Source organism: Morus notabilis, unplaced genomic scaffold (assembly GCF_000414095.1).
Source record: "Morus notabilis unplaced genomic scaffold, ASM41409v2 Scaffold2499, whole genome shotgun sequence".
Classification (NCBI taxonomy): Eukaryota; Viridiplantae; Streptophyta; class Magnoliopsida; order Rosales; family Moraceae; genus Morus; species Morus notabilis.
In genome coordinates, this window is record NW_010359652.1 from 22,742 (window position 1) to 40,621 (window position 17,880).

Sequence of the window (17,880 nt, forward strand, 5' to 3'; positions counted from 1 at the left end):
TACTAGTGCCTATACTACTACAAATTACACCTTAAATTATGCTCCTCGTATCATGCGTCGTATTTTAATCACAGATCTCAGTTAGAAATTCAACGGAATCAGCAATATACACACATATTAGTACATAATAAAAGGTGTTTTAGACAAATAATCTATGTCCCTATATTATAAATTTACCATGTAACGTTTATTTGTATTATTTATTATTATCTATTTATTATTTACTACAAATTCTGATTTATATATGAGAAAACTTTAAGTTTAATTATTGTTTTTTCTAACTCTTTTATTTATGTATTACATAAAATTTTAATATCATAATAAAAAATAACGTAAATTATAAAAATAACCATTACAAAAAATTAATTTATAAATTACGAAAAATAACTTAAAAATTACAAAAAATAACCCAAAAATTAGGAAAACATAACTTACATATTTTTAATAATAAAATAAATTAAAATTTTAAAATAAAAAATACAAATAAAATAGTGTTACTTGGTTGATGATTTTTCAAAAAAATTCCCATTATATGTTTGCTTCTGTGGGCTCCAGCAACAAGAGCCTCACATTTGTAACCCAAGAAGACAACATACTAATGAACAAACACGAAAATTTCACAAGAGAACAAATAATAAATAAATAAAATAAAAGAAACTCAGCCCTCTTGAGTCTTGACTCTTGTCTCTTGCCTCAGCCTTAAGCAGCCGAACTCTCTTTTTTACCCATTTCCGGTCCATTTATCAGCTGAGAAAGCTTTCGCATTTATCTTTCTGCTTCTTTGGTATTTTTCTGCTCTTCTGTTTTTATTTTTTATTATTTTTTATTTTTAATATCCTCCTGAAGTTTATTTATTCAATTGTCATTCAGTTATTCATTTTGTGCGATGAAATTCCTTTATTTTTTTTTTCTTTTTTTTTTTTTGGCATAAACTTTTGTGGGTTGGTGAAAAGGAAGCTCCATATGCTGTTAAAATTTGGAAATTTCAATTTTTAGCATCAAATTATACTCAGAGCAACATCTGTTGTAGTGGGTCTAAACAATTTTCTTGTTTTTTGGTTGTAGTTTGCTATTCTCAAGTGAAATTTGGATTGTTTGATGTTAAAAGTAAACAAAAAGATGAATTTCTTTTCTTGGCAGAGTTGGTCTGGGTCTCTAAACTCAGACTAATGTTTTGTTTGTACAGCTTTCTCATTCTTTTTCTCTTCAATGATCTAAACTTCCCCGGACTTCTAGTAGCTGAATTGAGCTACAGGGAATACTTTTGCTAGTTTTTGCATGTAAGATCATATATTCATATGTTTGTTGGTATCTGATCCTTCCATTCTAAAGGACTTAGTATTGTCTCCTATCTAATTAAAAAGTTCCAAAATGCTAATTATGTTTACTAAGCAAGCTAAATGTGATACAATAGATGGTTTGGGTAATGCAAATCCTCAGCTTGGAAAATCCACAAATAATGTCATCCCAAACTTGACTTCATTCCTTTTATTTTCCCTCTTACATGCTCTATGCTTGTCAGCCGGAATCAAAATACTTCCCTTGAATTGTATCCATTAATCCTTTACTCAACTTTGTCACTTTGTTTTTTGAATACCGCGACCTTGCATTCGGTCGCCGAAGATTGATTTCAGTTTTCTTGAGGCATTATTTGGTTTTTCTAGTTATGAGGGAACAAAACTGTGATGTATATTGATGTTGTTCAATTCTGCTTGTATGTTTGTGTATTCCAATTTTTCTTACAATTGAGGAACTATCAAAGGCTTATATTTTCAAGAGTTTTGTCAAATTTTAGCATTGAGAGACACGTTGAGCGTTCATTCTCAAGGAAACTTTTTTGTCTAAGTGTTGCTATTTTACTTATTTAACCTTTCTCAACTGATGATGGTTATTTACTGCACTTCTGTGAATGAGAAAGAATTTCTTTATTTTGAACAGAAAATGTATGCTTAATTGTTCCTTATTCTTTTGACAAGAAGGAAAATTTTGTTCTGCAGTATTGTAATGATGAATAGTAAAGAAAATGAAACTTTAGTTGCTAGTTCATTTGGAAAGCTGCCCGATCACCTTCTGATAGAAATTTTCATTAGAATTCCTGTCCCTGAGTGGTCGCAAGTATCTTGTGTTAAAAAACAGTGGGCAACTTTGTTTCGTGAAGAATGCTTGTGGCAAGCCGCTCTAGACAGGACCTATCCTTCAGCTAGCCGTGCTAAAAGGTGGCCTGGACCTATTCCCCGAGGGTTAAGCCGGAGGTAACCTTACTTGTCTCCTTTCTGGTTTTTGGTTCCTGTCTCTATTTTTTCTCTTTTCCGTGATATTTATTCTCTTAAATTTTGTTATTAATGCTTTGGTAGCTTTGAAATTCTTCTTTTACGATAACAAGAAACCTCATTATTACTTTAAAACGTAAATTTACACTTTGGATTCTTAGTGTTCTTTCCTCCTTTTCCCCCTCTCTGATAATTTCAGAAGAGATAATGGATAGAAAGATGAAAAAAAAAAATTGCTGCTGTGATTTGATGAACGAGCCTCAAGTCAATTAATTAATAGGTTAACCTTCCTCAAATCGAACATTGTCAGCCCCCACCAAAAAGAAACCCTCTAAGTTACAGTTGGTATCCATGATTGTATATCAAATTGTTTTCTTTTTACTCAAGTAAAAAGCAGGTCTATAACATGTCAATCAGTGAACCATATGCATGAAATCTTCTATTTGTAACTGTAATTAGTAAGTAACAACTCTCGGGCCTCCTATTCTAAGTTTCAGTCTCATAGATTGAATTATTTTTCTAGAACTGTGCAAGTACAAAATTCTAGCAGTGTGTTAGTTGAACTTGATTATCAAAAGACTGCTTTCTTTAGAGTAGTGAGAGTCTAACATTCTCACATAATTTTCACAGGAGATATGAAGCTCTATATGTTAGTAGACACATCTTTGCTATTGATGGTGAACTTGATGAGATTGTGGGACATGCTTATTTGTTCTTAAAAGAGCAGCTCCAACGTTCAACTGTTCTGCCTCCTTCTGGGATACTTCACGGAACCCTAATTGGTCGGGCTTCTTATTTCTGTTAAATATTTTCTTGCATGCTGCTCTTTTGAATTTATATTGAAGAAGAAATGTGTTATAATCTTTGTTCGATCCAATACGATTCTCTAGCATAGAAACTTGTCTCTGCCTTATGGGTAAATGCTTTCTTTGAACATATATATATATATATATATATATATATATATATATATATATATATCTTTCCAGGGACATAGTTCTTTGTCAATATTGCAGATTTTGATTTTTAAAAGTTTTGACGTCTATGCTTGTATGGATTGGCAATATGAGAACTTATCTTTGTAATTCCCAAGAATGCAAGGCTGAAAATTATATTTCACTTGAACTCAGGGGAGGATAAATCTGGGATTCTGAAATTTGCATTTGAATGAACATTTAAAAAAAGACTTTTTTCACATAAAGCTGTACTTTTTTCACCTAGTTGTTTTATATTTTTGCAGATCAGTTTATTGCCTGTGGAAAAACAAGAGACGTGGCTCATGAGCTTGCTTCCCAGATCTGGCTGGCTGTTCTCGACAATTTAGAGGAAAACGAGCACACATTTTTGATACTCAAACGTCTGGCACAAGAGGGAGACGTATGTCATCTTCATAAGACCCTCCATAAACTAATAAGTTCTAAATTAATTAGGACATATCAATGAACTTCTTAACTTTCTTAAATCTTACTAACAATAACTCTCCAACTTAAAAGACGAGGATGTTAGCCAACTAGTTTAGTTTCCACACTTGATTTGACAACATTGTAGTTCCAATCAACTCCAATCATTTAGAGGACGTTTGGTTCATGGATTCAGAATTATTCTCGGTTTACGTGTGTTTTTTGTGAGAGAAAACACTGTAACGAGCTACGAACCATGGCACGGATCCTTGCTCCAAACGCACCCTTACAGGGACTAGATATAATGTAAGGGAATTCCCTGACTAATTTGAGGATTAGATTGTCAAAAAGAAAAAAATGATATTTTAGGGAAGATAGTGTCAAACCACAAGAAATTCAGGGGCATTAGTGCTAAAAAATTACAATTGTACCGTACAAGGTATTGAATCCATTTAAATTTGGTCCCTTGTTGACTGCAGGTTTTCCTTCCATATCCATATACAAGATCAATCAAAGTCCAATGGAGGGTGTTTGAAAAGCTCCTGACGGATTTCCGCGACTGCTTCAGTCATGTAGATTACTACGACGTGTTGGCTTGTGCAAAAAGCAAGTTTCAGCCAATACCATCAGCCTGGTTGGGTTTCTAATTTCCATCTCAAATGTATTGTTAAAGTGTAAATATACGTATGTGAATGCCTCAAACAAAGTTTGCTGAGTGTGAAAAAGGAAGAAGCTTTAGAATCCTCATACCAGCAATTCCTTTATGAGGTGTTAGGAAAAAAGGGAAAAACACTGTATATTTGAACTGTTGATAATTGTATGATTTTAAAGACATTGTACAAACTGTTTATCAAAAACCACACAAGGTTTATTATATTATGAAGATGTGAAAATTCAATACAGGATTTTAAAAAAATATATCTGTCAGTATACGCAGTTTTGAAGCGTCAAATGATTATAAAATAATAATTTAAAAGAAATATACGTATTTAATGAAACATAATAATATGGTGGTAAAAAAGGAGAATGTTAGACCCCGTTTGTCTTAAGACCCGAAAAGATTGTTTATCCTTTCTTTCTTTGTCTTTCATTTTCCTTTCATTCTGAGATCCTAAGAATATTCATCTAACGTGAGCGACAAAGTGTCTTATGCATGACAACTCCCAACGCCCACCATCAGACAAAGAAGGAGATCTGACCACCAAAAGTTGATGTTTGAAAAATCGCACAAACAAAGAATGAGGCCTATATTATTACAACGATAGTGGTTTTTTATTTTTATTTTTATTTTTATTTTTTTTCCTGGTCATAGATAGTTGTATGGCAGGAAGGGAGAATTGATGCGCGGTTGTCTAATTAACACTGCTTAGTGGGGTTTAGTTAACAATAGTCTTCCTTTCTATTCCATTTTTTGAATAAGCACAATTACCCATCACTCATTGAGCGCACATTTTAGCAGTAATCGAAGTTTAAGGTTATAATTAGTAGAAGAAAATATCTAGGAACCTCCAAATTAAAAGATCGTGATGAAGTGTCGCGGGAAGATTAAATGTCAAATATGTATTGTTAATAGTTGTTTAATATTACTATACATCGTTAGATTGTAGCCACAATTTTATGCTATACTGTATATTCTGCTTTGTAAAGGACAGGTGTACGTTGATCACTGATGTCGTCTAATATATATATATATATATATATATATATATATTGAGAATGATGTCGTCTAATATTTGACATACATTTAATTGGCATATAATCAGGTGATTATATGATAAGATACGCTGCGAAGTGTGTGTGTGTGTCTATATATATGTAGGGTCTGAAGTCCAAACTCTAAAATTTATAACGTGCGATAGTTTTGATGGTAACAAGAAGTCAATATATAATTTTGTACGCACTTAATAAGCATTTTAGTACGTGATATACATTTAATTCGTGACCAAGCCAATATTTCCTTAAGAAAAGACAAGCAAGTCAATTGTGTGATGTATATTTTTATAGATGAAAGTGATCTATACATACTTTAATTTATTGCTTACTCATGCTTGAAGGTATTGCTAATTTTCTAGTTGCCGGCCGGACAAGTAACTAACACTTCACCAATTAACAACCGAGTCATGGTTTATAATATATGTTAATTGCTTTCCTTTGCTTTGTTATTTACATCGTGTATGTGAAATCTAATTTTTTTTTTGTTTTTTTTTGTTTTGCGAAGTCCAAGTTGTTTTTATCTGTAAAAAGTAATTAATTACTCATGTTCATTATTTTCTTTCTTTTATTCCCTCAAATCAAGTTTTCTAAATTAAATTAAGTAATTTAAAGCCATTAGTTTGCATTTGCATTTTGCATTCCATGATATGCTTAGAAGCAATTAAACAATCACCAAGTATGGAACTGGCATCAATATCTTTCTGGTCCAATTACCTTCCAATCTTCTCAATCTTGTTTGTAATTCTCTTGATCACAAAGTTCATTCTCACAAAAAAACATGCTAAAAAGTTTCCACCGAGTCCTCCCTCACTACCACTTATAGGCCATCTCCATCTCCTAAAGCAACCACTTCACCGAACCCTACACCACATGGCCCAAAAATACGGTGACGTATTGCTCCTCCGATTGGGAACCCGCAACGCCCTCGTGGTGTCCTCGTTCTCGGCGGCCGAAGAATGCTTCACGAAAAACGACGTCGTCTTCGCCAACCGGCCTCGGACACTCGCGGGGAAGCATCTTAACTACAATAGCAAGACCATGGGATTCTCCAACTACAACGACCACTGGCGTAGCCTTCGCCGTCTCACCACTCTTGAGCTCTTGTCCGCAAACCGCCTTTTGATGTTCTCCGGAATTCGACATGAGGAGACTAAGCTAATGGTGAAGCAACTATTGAAAGAACACTGTTACTACTCGAGTGATCACGATGAATCTGATCATAATAATAATAATAATAATAATTATACAAAATGGACAAGAGTAAAGCTGAGACCAAAGATCGTTGACCTTGTATTCAACATCATGATGAAGATGATCGCCGGAAAGCGGTACTACGGGAATGAAGTTGTGGAGGAGGAAGCTAAGCAATTCCAGTCGATCATGAGGGAGGTGTCGGGGCTTCTAGCGAGCTCAAACATAAACGATTTCTTGCCCTTTTTGCAGTGGATAGATTTTCAAGGAGTTGAGAAGAGGATGACCAATAGTATGAAAAAGATGGACAGCTTTTTCCAGAGCCTCGTCGACGAGCACCGGAAAATACTAGAGAGGGCCGAGTCTGATGCAAACGGCCATGATCAAAGGAACATGACGTTTATTGACCTAATATTGTCATTGCAAAAGTCAAATCCTCAAGAGTATGACGATGAGACCATAAAAGGTCTTATTTTGGTACGGTTTTGACTACTTTATTAATTGTCTTTAAATCATATGAATGATCACTTGCATAAATACAGTCACCATTAAATAGAATAGTTTTTACACATGAAGGGCCACGCGACTAGCTATTTAGAGATATGAAATGCATAATATTCCAGTGCTACTCGGTTTCTAAATGTGTATTAATCTAAACATACATATCATGATGATGATGAGTGCTTGATCAGGCAATGCTGTTTGCTGGGACCGACACTTCAGTAATCACAATTGAATGGGCGATGTCGCTTCTTCTGAATCATCCAAACGCAATGCAAAGAGCTTTGGGTGAGATAGAGGGCAATGTGGGACATGAACGGCTGATGAACGAATCAGATTTGCCCAACTTGAATTACCTACATAACATAATCAACGAGACATTTAGGTTGTTCCCAACAGTTCCAATCATATTACCACACGAATCCTCTGAGGATTGCAATGTCTCGGGATTTCACGTACCAAAAGGGACCATGTTGTTGGTCAACGCATGGACTATTCATAGGGACGAGAAGTTGTGGGAAAAGGCGACTAGATTTTGGCCAGAGAGATTTGAAGGAGGTGATGATCATACAGAAGTTGGGAATAAGTTGCTTACATTTGGTGCGGGAAGGCGGGTCTGTCCAGGGGCTCTTTTGGGGAGGCGAGTGGTGGCCTTAGCGTTAGGATGCTTAATACAGTCGTTTGAGTGGGACAGAATTGGCGCACAGACTGTCGACTTGGCAGAGGAACTTGGCCTCACCATGTCCAAATTCCAGCCCTTGGAAGCCCTGTGCAAACCGCGCCAAGCTATGATCTGTACCCTCAACAAACTTTAAAAGGTTTTTTTTTTTTTTTTTTTTTTTCCCCTAACTAAGTGAGGTAGCACGTGGGGAATAATTTTGTAAGTTTGATAATGGAGAATAATTTTATAAGTTTGATATTGTGTTAAAACACGTAGGTGATGTTTGGTAGAGGGATTCGAATCATGATTCGTGATTCGCTATAGTATTTTCTCTCATAAAAAATACACGTAAATCAAAAATTATTCTAATCACATGGTTCTAATCCATGAACCAAACGGACTCGTAACCTCTTTAGAAACTAAGGTTTCGTTTAGTATGCGGGTTCAAATTATAGTGATTCTAGTTTTGATTTTGGAACCATAATCATGATTCATAATTTTGGGTCCACATTATGATTTTGAAACCAGAACCAGAATCAGAAGTTTGAACCACCCAAAACTAGGGGGTGGTTTTAGAATTATGGGTGATTCTTGATTTAAAATATCACATCAGGGTTCAAACCTTGAATCAGAACCATCGAAACCAAATACTGATTCTAGGTGAGTCAAATCAGAATAATTTATTACTTTTTATAAACAAACACTGGTTTGAACCAAAATTATAGTTCCGGGTTCTAGAACTTAGACCAAACATGCTTTAAGTCCATTAATTGAAGCAAAGCATAAAAAAGTATTTAAAAAAATCACATAAAAATATTTAAAGTTATTTGGGAATTTTTGACCCGAAAAAAATTAAGTAGATATATATTTAAAAGGAATTATTTTAATTAAAAAAAATAGAAGAAAAATTTAGAAATAGAATTTGAGTTCACTTCACCGATTCGAGTTTAGAATTTGAGTTTTGTTACAGTAAAAAGTTCTCAGAAACAGTCACATCTAACTTTTTTGCTACAGTAAAAAGTTATCACATAAAATCATATCTCAACTCGAATTACAAACTCGAATCAACAAAGTAAATAGACTAATAAATTTTTGATAATTTTTCTGCATTAAAAACTATTCATTTTGTTTACTTTTTTTAATATAATATGATCTTGATCATAATCTAACGATATGATTATATTAGAGAAACCTATAAGAAAAAGTTTAAGGAATAAGAAATTAAAAAAAAGAGTAAAAAGGAGAAACAACTTTAAATATAACGAGTAAAGAGGAGACGTTGCCGTGTGGCCACAGGAGAAGCGACTTTTTTTTTTTTTTTTTGACTCTTTTTATGTTTAGATTTAGATTATTTAAATTTCTTATGAATTGACTAATTATTCACTTATTTTTACTTTTGAGTAATTAATATTGAGAATCATACACTATAATATATCTCGTACCATTATTAATTAATAAAAAATAATAAAAAATTTTAATAAGTAGATGTTTAGTTTATAAATTCAGAATCATGATTTAAAATTATTTTCGTTTTATGTGTATTTTTTGTGAGAGAAAAACACTGTAGAGAACCATAAATCATAATTCAAAATCATGGACGAATACAGGAAACAAACATCCCCAGAGAAGAGAGAAAATATTTATAAACTTTTACTTATTTGATTTACCGGTTTATGTAATTACATGGTATATTATTTTTAAAATATTCTATTAATTTTAATAAAGTTCAATTTTATTGTAAATTTTAACAATCTCAATATAAATGCTAATGTCAATTGTATATTTGACATCAAAAAATACAATAGAATGTATTATTTTCATTTGTGTTCTAATGCATAATGGTATTTGAAATGTTAAAGTTTACTTTTTCTATAATTATTAAGGGTACATTTGAAAGGTATATTGAGACCATGATGCTTAATTTTGACGTTTAAAATTTAAATTTGTTTATGAGAGAACAATACTATAACAGAATCAATGGGTACGTTTAAAACTCGTTCCAAAATGATTTTATTTTTTGTATGAAAATGGAAATGAAAACATTTTCAATCTCAGACAAAGATCATTTTTGAAAATGTGTTTGGTAGTTTTATCAATAGATTATTTTCAGTATAAAAAAAACTTATTAATGTCTCTTTCTCTCTTTCTCTCTGCTTGAGAGAGGAGAAAACGAAAATAAAAAATGAAAAACGACTTCTCTCTCATTTTACACTAAACTAAAAAATTGTTTTCATTTTCCTTTTTTTGTCTTTAATTATGCTAAACGCCGTTTTAGAATCGTTTTCATTTTTTTTTTCTCGCAAACGTGAAAAATAAAAACAAGAACAACCCCAAACCTGACAAATGATTTAAATTTTAGTATATGAAACAAACGGATCATAAACTTTGAAAGTTGTAAAAGTAATTTTTTAATTTTAAAATAATTTGAAAAAAAACAAAAGTTTTAATTGATTAAATGAAAAATGTAATTATATCAACTGATTGAAATAAGTGTCAAATTTGTTATATTCTATATTTAGGAAAAAACTTATTATAAATTTATTACAATAAATAGGATTACATTAAAAAATGTTTTTTATATTTAAATATTAAATTATAATTAACAAATCAATTATAATAATACACTAGAGATGCTCTTATTAGTTAAGTAGATGATGAATTTATAGGTTAGCTTGGTAAATAAGTTCGAAACGGCACATTACCTTACTAGTTTTTAATTTTAATTTCATTACAGTTAAAATTATCATAAAAAATTATATTTAATTTTTTTTAGTTACGGTAAATTTTGTTTACATAAAATTAAAAACTCGAAACAAGTAGGGACATGAATGTCATAGAGAAGATTGTGTAAGGACAAGTGCGTGATTGTGATGGAAAAGCACATAAATCAAACCAACTTTTGCGCGGTGCTTTTGGGTATGTCATGAGATTTAAGAATAGAAAATGCTTTTTCGTTTGTTTTGTTTTTTTGTATGGGTTTTTCTGACAATATTCTCTGCCTCCCGCACTGACACCGCTGTGCTCTGTTTCTGCTGTGCTTGCTTTGCTTGCTACTGTTTCTTCTCTCAGTAAGTATTGGCCCTCGCGCTCGCGCTTCTTCTTCCATTTACGAGAAAACTCCAAAACCCGACGAGAAATTGAAAACCCCTCATCTACCCTTCATTTAATTACTCTTTCATTTTTAATTAACAAAAAATGAGAAGAAGAAAAGCTTAAAAAACAACTTTTGTAAAGGAAAAAAATAACACTGTTTATGGGGGTGTCCACTGTCCGGTCACATTTATGGCGTTTTCTATGTTCCCAAACAGTAACTAAGTTCTCCCTCTCTCTGTCTCTCTCTCTTTGTGACTCTTCTTTAGGGTTTTTTCTTGTCCATTTCCCTTGTTTCTTTCTGACTTTGCATTTTTTGTGGGGGTTTTTGTTTTACATTGCTTTAGACTGATCTCCATTTTGATGTTTCTAGAGCCACATTCATGAGTTTTGTGGTTTTGAAGGGTCCAAAAAGCTCACATTTTGGCGTATATTTTTGGCTTGATTTGAAGGGTGGTTTTGCGCAGAGAAAAAAGTTGAGCACAAATCAGCAAATTTCTCTGGCATTTTGATCATTTGTGAGTCATTGCTTTCTGGGGTTTTGTAAAGTTGAAGGCTTTGAATGATTTGGGAGGTTTTCATGCCATTTGTGTAATATGTACCGTTAATGTACTTTAAAGCAGTCAAGTTATGAAGAAAATCTGAAAACCCTTTGTGGGATTTTGAGGGTTTCTGATCTATATCTGTACAATGCTTTCTAAACCATTTATGGGTTTTGTTTGTTTGGTTTGAAGTATCTTAGAGACACAGATTTTGCTGCTTTGGAAAGATATCCTTTCTGGGTTTCATCAGTTCCCTTCAAAGTTACTTCCTTTCTTAGGGATTTACTTTGGAGGCTTCATATTGTTTCAGATCACTGATCTTCTCATAATGGCATTTTGAAGGCTCTTCTTCTGTTAAGATCTGTAGGGATTTTTTATTTTTATTTTTTTCACTTACCAGATTCCATCTCAAGACGCGTTCTAGAATAGAAATAGTATTTTATTCACAGATTTCAGTGGTTACGCATTGGAGTCTTTTTTTTTGTTTTTGTTTTTTTTTTGGGCTACATTACATTTGTGTTAGATTATTGGCACAGACAGATCACACATTGGCCTCCTTTAGTCCATCTGGACAAGAAAAAGTACTTTTCCTCTCATAAGAGTTTTGTTTACATCTAAAAAGTTGAACTTCGTTGTTCTGTTGTGTGGTTCTGGAGTGTGAACTGCAGACTTATAATAATAATCTCATTATATAAGCCTAGTTATTACCTGGAAGAATAGGCAAACATGGATTTTTTCAAGGTTAAGAAATTCAGGAAAGCCCACAAACCCGTTTTGGGAAATGATTTGGAGGACAAGCCTGTGCCTCAGCCAGAGGAGCCAAAGAAAGAGAATGATGGTGGTGGAGATGTTGTTAATAATAAGACAAATAATGAGGCTTCTGATCCCACTGCTGAAGCTGAGGATGATGATGATGATTTCATCACAAACGAGGTCAAGAGGAGGCTGAAGGAGCTGAGGAGGAATAGTTTCATGGTGTTGATTCCGGAGGAAGAGTCTTGTGGTGAAGAGGATGAAGATGAGGAGGAAGAGCAGGAAGCGGATCAGGCTATAAGCTCTACCCAGTGGAGGGATGTGGAGGCAGAAGCTCGCCAATGGTGGGGCGGCTTTGATGCTTTGTACGACAAATATTGCGAGAGGATGCTGTTTTTTGATCGGATGAGCGCGCAGCAGCTTAATGAGACTGGTAAATTTGTTTTTTATGGTTGAGCTTAACTTGTTTTCTTTCTCAAATGAAGCACATTAGATGTTCTTGGAAGCAAACTTCCTCTAACAGTGGATCTCCATATATGCTATAATTAACTTGGTTTTAGATCATGATGTTATTTTGTGATCTTGTTTATTAAAGATTAAATCAGTACTTAATGAAACTGCTATGCTTGTTACAATGTAGCTAATTGGTTTTCCCCCCTTAAATGAAGTACATTGCATACTCTATATGTACTCAAATCGACATTGGGTTACTTGGTTTCGGATCATGATGCTATTTGCATTGTCGAAATGGATAGGGGAACTTAGAAATATTAGTGGTCTTACAAGGGTAAATGGTCCAGGCTTTAGCTAGAGAGGGTGGTATTTATTGTAGCTGATATATTTATCTTTATGGTTCCTATCCATAACACATCCATTCTAGTGGGTTTGTCTGAATTTGCTAATATATGTCTTGGGTTCTCCAATATGTGTGCATGAAATTGAAAAAATATGTTAGATCACAAACTTTTATGAATCTAAGAGCTTTGCAATGGCACGATCCTTCTTGTTTAGTTAATAATGTTATAGATATGGATCTCTATTGGTAAAATAGCTACTCCCATAAACGTGCCAGTTTCACCCAAAACTAGATGCTTCAATTACCCATACAAAATATTAGCTTGTACTAGGTGCCCTTAGTATTGATGTTCTAGTGATACGAGGAATATGCATTCTTTTAGGTCCACCACCCAATCATTTCCTATTATGGGGTCCAACATAGGTTTGTTGCATCCATCAAGTAGTTGGTACTCTATTGAGGGTATCATTCTTGATTCTTCGAGAGGGTCATCTTTGGTCATACAATTTTAATACCATAAGTGGTGGGCACTTATTTCAATTTAGCTGACTCAAGATTTTTAGAATTTATAAATTTTGATCTCATGAATGGTTGGGAAAAATGAAAAACAAATTCACATTACTTACCAAGGACAAAGTTCAAGAAACACTTGTGAGAAGCCCCTTAATATTGTAGCCCTTTCACTAGTAACCCGAACTTCTGTTTGATGCGGTTTAGGCAAACCAATATCGTGATATTTGCTATATATGACCTCAGTTGTGAGTTGTGAAATCTGCAGGAAATATGTGGTCCATTTTGCTACGGCATCTAGATATGGTGACATTTAGGATCTTCCTTTTCTCTGTCATAGTAGATTATCAATCCTCATAAAACAACTCTTGTGCAGGCTGCCAAACTCCCACCACACCATCACCAAGATCTGCATCTAAGAAGCTAGCATCTCCTCTCCGCTGCCTTTCTTTGAAGAAGATTGAAGAACCTGCGGATGAGACTGAGTATCTTCAGCAATTACAAGTTGACCCATATCATGATATCGAGATGGCATATGTAGCTCAGATTTGCTTGACTTGGGAGGCACTTCACTGCCAATACACCCAACTGACCCAGAAAATTTTGTGCCAACCTGAAAACCCCACCTGCTACAACCATAGCGCTCAACAGTTTCAACAATTTCAGGTTTTATTACAAAGATATGTTGAGAATGAACCTTTTGAGCTAGGTCTTAGGCCCGAAATTTATACTCGTGCAAGGAAACTTTTGCCGAAATTGCTGCAGGTCCCTAATGCTAAAGGTAAAATACTTCTTTTGACAAATTCATAGCAAATTGGATTATTTCTTTTTTTTTTTTTGACAGTTCTATAATATATGACTGCCGAGTATGATAACATTACGCCGTTTCCGTACTGTAATATGCATATTAGAATGTTAAATATTTCTGTTTACAAAGTCAAAGTATCTTTTAACTTGGCATCTTTGGTGTTGTGATTGTAGTATCCATATTAATATTAATTTGTTGGATGAAATTGCTTAGCTTCGGATCAGAAAGAGATGGAAGGAGAAGAACCGTCTTTAACAGTTCTTGCCCCTGATCTTATCAAGATAATGGAATCGTCGATTCTTACTTTCCACCTTTTTCTGAAGATGGATAAGAAAAAATCTGGTGGGGCTCGACTCTTTGGAAACCTGAACCAAACTGGTGCAACCGCGCTTCATCAGGTTCAATCATCTCTTGAGAAGGTATGGTTCCAAGTCACATTTTGATTCAAGTCATAATCAAGTTTTCTTAAGACTTCCGTCCAGGAGATTGCTAGCACCCTCAAAAAATCTTCTTACCAAGAAAGGTCCTTTTATATATTTTTATATTTTTTTCATCAGTAGGCTCGAAGCCACCATGCTTTTCATGACTAAACTATGTTTGGCTGTCATTTTATCATCTTTCTGAGTTGCAGAAACTATTGAAACTAAAGGAGCTGCGTAAGAAGAGGAGAGGTTGGAAAAAGAGATCCTGGCCCTCGGCAAAAGAAGACGTTCAGCTCTTGTTCAGCCTCATTGACGTCAAACTATTGTCAAGGGTTGTCAGAATGGCGAGGATTCGTAAGGAACAACTATTTTGGTGCGAGGAGAAGATGAAAAAGCTCGACGTCGTGGATGGCAAGTTGCGAAGAGACCCTTCGCCAATCCTTTTCCCCTGTTAAATAGGTATGAAAAATCTAAGACCAACAACTATGGATGAGCCCTCTCTACTGTCAAAATTTTTCTTCCCTTTTTCGAGCCGGAAGGAATTCCCACCATGGAGTACCTGGAATTTCGCTTTCCTTTTGATAGAGTTTTGTCAATACTTATGCTGCTGTATTAACACCACCCATCAAACTAGTTTCACATATTGACTGTAGGAGGGAGGGGCCTAGCTTTGGTTTCCCATTTGATACACTTTTTGGAAAACCAATTTTAGTTTGTTATAGATAGATAACTACAGCCATGTTGCAGATAAATGTTGCTGATATTTTATGCACTGTTTTGTTTTGTCTAAATGCCAAAGTTTTTCATTGAGCATCTTTGAAATCCTAACACAATTAATTTGTTGAAAGAAATATTACTGAATGAAAATATCCTGTCTATAATTTAAATATCAAACCGGAGGGAAGAAGTTGACACTTGTTAATCTATGAATTTTAAACCTCTCTCTGCATCATCATTAAAGACTTGTAAGTAGTACTTTTCTTCAAGATTAAATCTCTACCTATTTCTGGGTTACCGACCGTTACATATGTATGCGTATTCAAAATATATATACATATATATAAAAATTTAAACTAGAAGATTCGGGATTCCAATTCCAATACTGCTCTCTACTCTGCAAAGTTGGATCTTGAGAACTAATCTGCAAGTTAGTGATAAAAGTAAAATAAAACAAAGGCAAACAATATCTAGACGGATGGTCGTGTAACATGTACAAGTAAAATCTGAAGCTTTTTTATTTTATTTTTTGAATTAAAGAAACCGAAGCTTTTGAATGTAAGTAACATCGTACTTATTCCAACCGCCGCAATATATATTATATATATAAACGAGTTTTTAATATATACATATGTATATATACACACACCCACACTCATATAAAAGTATACAAAGTAAACAACATATTGATAAATCTCCACTATTTATTGGTAAATACTAGGCGTAAATATATATATATATATATATGTATATATGTATTTATTTATTTATTCTTTTCTAATCTACGTACGTACTTTCTTTGAAACCCAACCAAACAGAGAAAAGAAAAGGATGTTATAAGCAGACGATTATATCAAAAACAGTTACACTCAAGACCAAATACAAACATCAATATGTATATAGCATGAAACTAGATGGGGAAGTTGATCAATCTTAACAAGAGCAACATTTAAGAATTACATTAGGCTTGAGGATCCGATCAAGAAAGTCTTTGAAAAAAAGGAAAACAGAAAAAACAAGAAAAGAAAAAACCAGCCACGTATGGTATGAATCAAAGTGGTCTCAAAGAAAACCTCATCAATCTACTCGTTTTCTGCGGAGGAGGACTAAAATTCGGCCTCTGGGTCCTAATTCTGGCACAATTTACCATAATCCCTTATCCGACCCCAATTTATAAAAGACTGGAGAGTCAATTACTACTCCTATTTGAAGTAGAAGATCACTTAATAAAGCCTATTACGTATTATCCTACAAGGAAATTTGTACAAGTTTTATTCTACTAGTATTCGATCTTCAATATATTCTAATTTTCTATATTTGATAGGAATCACTCATAAAAAACATAGCTATTGATAACTCGTCTATATGTGTGTATATGTATGCCTGCTCGTGTGATTAGTGACATTCTCTTATTTCATTCTATTTTTTACACACACATCCTTAAACCAACTCTCGTTTTACTTGTTACGTCTCTCTTAAAATTAGAAAAAAAATCCATACAAACTAAATCGTATTTTTTGTCATTTTATTTTAGCTACGATATGATGATGATTGAGCTGTCGCAATATGTCTTGCTTTGCTTATACCAACAGGATGATTGCGGGACACGGGCTGAAGATAATATCTGAAACACATGATCTCATTGGTCTATACCAGAAAGATACCATCCTCTTCAACTTCAACACAATTTCCAGTTTCTCAAAATCCGCAGTCTGACGGTGTTGATCTTTTGCAAGAGGAGGTGATTATCTTCGAAACAACCTATAGATAATGATTAAACTCAAGCACATATGTTGAACCATGTGTGTGTTTTGTTCTTTTGGCTTTCGCTGTTTTCGTTGATTTCATGTCATTGTTAATGCTTGCTATTATCCTACGTTGTCCAACGGTATATGCTTTTGGCAGTGGTAGAAGAGAAACCAAAATCAATAAGAAAGTGCACGCAATTTGTCAATCTAACTTGACTTGTTCGTTTTCTATGTGCTTGATATCACACAATGAATTGTGCAATTTGCAGAGCACTGATCATCCCCCTAAGGCTGACCGACCAACACAGCTTGTGCTCATTTAGCCGATCCTTGTCCTTTTCTTCTTTTGGTTGGTTGATGCTAAATGAAACCCATACCCACCCTTTGACTTAAGGCCTTACTCCACCTACACTCAGCTGGCTAGGCCCAAGCTCAAGACCATTTAACTTTGTTCTTAACACACCATCATCAATGACGCTGTCCCTCCGAGCTTCACTGCTATTTTTTCACCAGTAAAATTAGTTATCACTGGCGGCCGATCGAAAAAATCAGTTAACTGACATGTTCGTTTTCCCCGGCCCCCTCTTCGGTAAGTGCTCCTTTTGTGAGAATTGAAGAGCCAAAGGTATCGGTTAGGGTAGCGACCAAAGTACCGTCCTATAAATTAAAAAGACGTTTAGTTCATGGATTAAAATCATGAGATTAAAATCATTTTTGATTTATGTGTATTTTTTATGAGAGAAAACACTATAGCGAAC

General features: G+C 34.1%; 3 protein-coding genes across 6 annotated transcripts; all 3 read left to right on the forward strand.

Moving 5' to 3' along the window:
• Positions 1-643: 643 nt before the first annotated feature.
• LOC21385598 lies at positions 644-4,568 on the forward strand. 2 transcript variants are annotated; one of them, XR_002901931.1, is made up of 5 exons: positions 644-784; positions 2,091-2,252; positions 2,901-3,052; positions 3,511-3,647; positions 4,150-4,568. XR_002901931.1 is itself a non-coding variant. In XM_010094962.2 (5 exons), the coding sequence occupies exons 2-5, from the start codon at positions 2,005-2,007 to the stop codon at positions 4,315-4,317; spliced, it is 705 nt and encodes a 234-aa protein (XP_010093264.2). In that variant the 5' UTR covers positions 644-784; positions 1,998-2,004; the 3' UTR covers positions 4,318-4,568. The 2 variants fall into 2 exon arrangements, 1 of the variants encoding a protein (XP_010093264.2); XM_010094962.2 differs by having other exon boundaries at positions 1,998-2,252.
• Positions 4,569-6,061: 1,493 nt separating this feature from the next.
• On the forward strand, positions 6,062-7,890 carry LOC21385599 (isoflavone 2'-hydroxylase). Its single transcript, XM_010094963.2, has 2 exons — positions 6,062-7,051; positions 7,267-7,890. The coding sequence occupies exons 1-2, from the start codon at positions 6,062-6,064 to the stop codon at positions 7,888-7,890; spliced, it is 1,614 nt and encodes a 537-aa protein (XP_010093265.2).
• Positions 7,891-10,789: 2,899 nt separating this feature from the next.
• On the forward strand, positions 10,790-17,199 carry LOC21385600. Of its 3 annotated transcripts, none has more exons than XM_024163548.1 (5): positions 10,790-10,804; positions 12,070-12,554; positions 13,804-14,208; positions 14,449-14,654; positions 14,867-15,398. In XM_024163548.1, exons 2-5 carry the CDS (start codon positions 12,095-12,097, stop codon positions 15,110-15,112), a joined length of 1,317 nt encoding a protein of 438 aa, XP_024019316.1. In that variant the 5' UTR covers positions 10,790-10,804; positions 12,070-12,094; the 3' UTR covers positions 15,113-15,398. The 3 variants fall into 3 exon arrangements, with proteins under 3 accessions (XP_024019316.1, XP_010093266.1, XP_024019317.1); XM_010094964.2 differs by lacking the exon at positions 10,790-10,804 and adding an exon at positions 16,967-17,199 and having other exon boundaries at positions 11,508-12,554; positions 14,867-15,116; XM_024163549.1 differs by lacking the exon at positions 10,790-10,804 and adding an exon at positions 16,909-16,977 and having other exon boundaries at positions 11,508-12,554; positions 14,867-15,116.
• The last annotated feature ends 681 nt before the right edge of the window (positions 17,200-17,880 follow it).

What these genes read in the sequence shown, in the direction of transcription:
- LOC21385598 (XM_010094962.2), top strand. Translation starts at nt 2,005, where the DNA reads ATGATGAATAGTAAAGAAAATGAAACTTTAGTTGCTAGTTCATTTGGA. An exon ending in ACTTCACGGAACCCTAATTG is followed by an intron (nt 3,053 to 3,510) that starts GTCGGGCTTCTT and finishes ATATTTTTGCAG; the next exon opens with ATCAGTTTATTGCCTGTGGA. An exon ending in GTCTGGCACAAGAGGGAGAC is followed by an intron (nt 3,648 to 4,149) that starts GTATGTCATCTT and finishes TGTTGACTGCAG; the next exon opens with GTTTTCCTTCCATATCCATA.
- LOC21385599 (XM_010094963.2), top strand. Translation starts at nt 6,062, where the DNA reads ATGGAACTGGCATCAATATCTTTCTGGTCCAATTACCTTCCAATCTTC. An exon ending in CCATAAAAGGTCTTATTTTG is followed by an intron (nt 7,052 to 7,266) that starts GTACGGTTTTGA and finishes GTGCTTGATCAG; the next exon opens with GCAATGCTGTTTGCTGGGAC.
- LOC21385600 (XM_024163548.1), top strand. Translation starts at nt 12,095, where the DNA reads ATGGATTTTTTCAAGGTTAAGAAATTCAGGAAAGCCCACAAACCCGTT. An exon ending in GCAGCAGCTTAATGAGACTG is followed by an intron (nt 12,555 to 13,803) that starts GTAAATTTGTTT and finishes ACTCTTGTGCAG; the next exon opens with GCTGCCAAACTCCCACCACA. An exon ending in TTCAATCATCTCTTGAGAAG is followed by an intron (nt 14,655 to 14,866) that starts GTATGGTTCCAA and finishes TCTGAGTTGCAG; the next exon opens with AAACTATTGAAACTAAAGGA.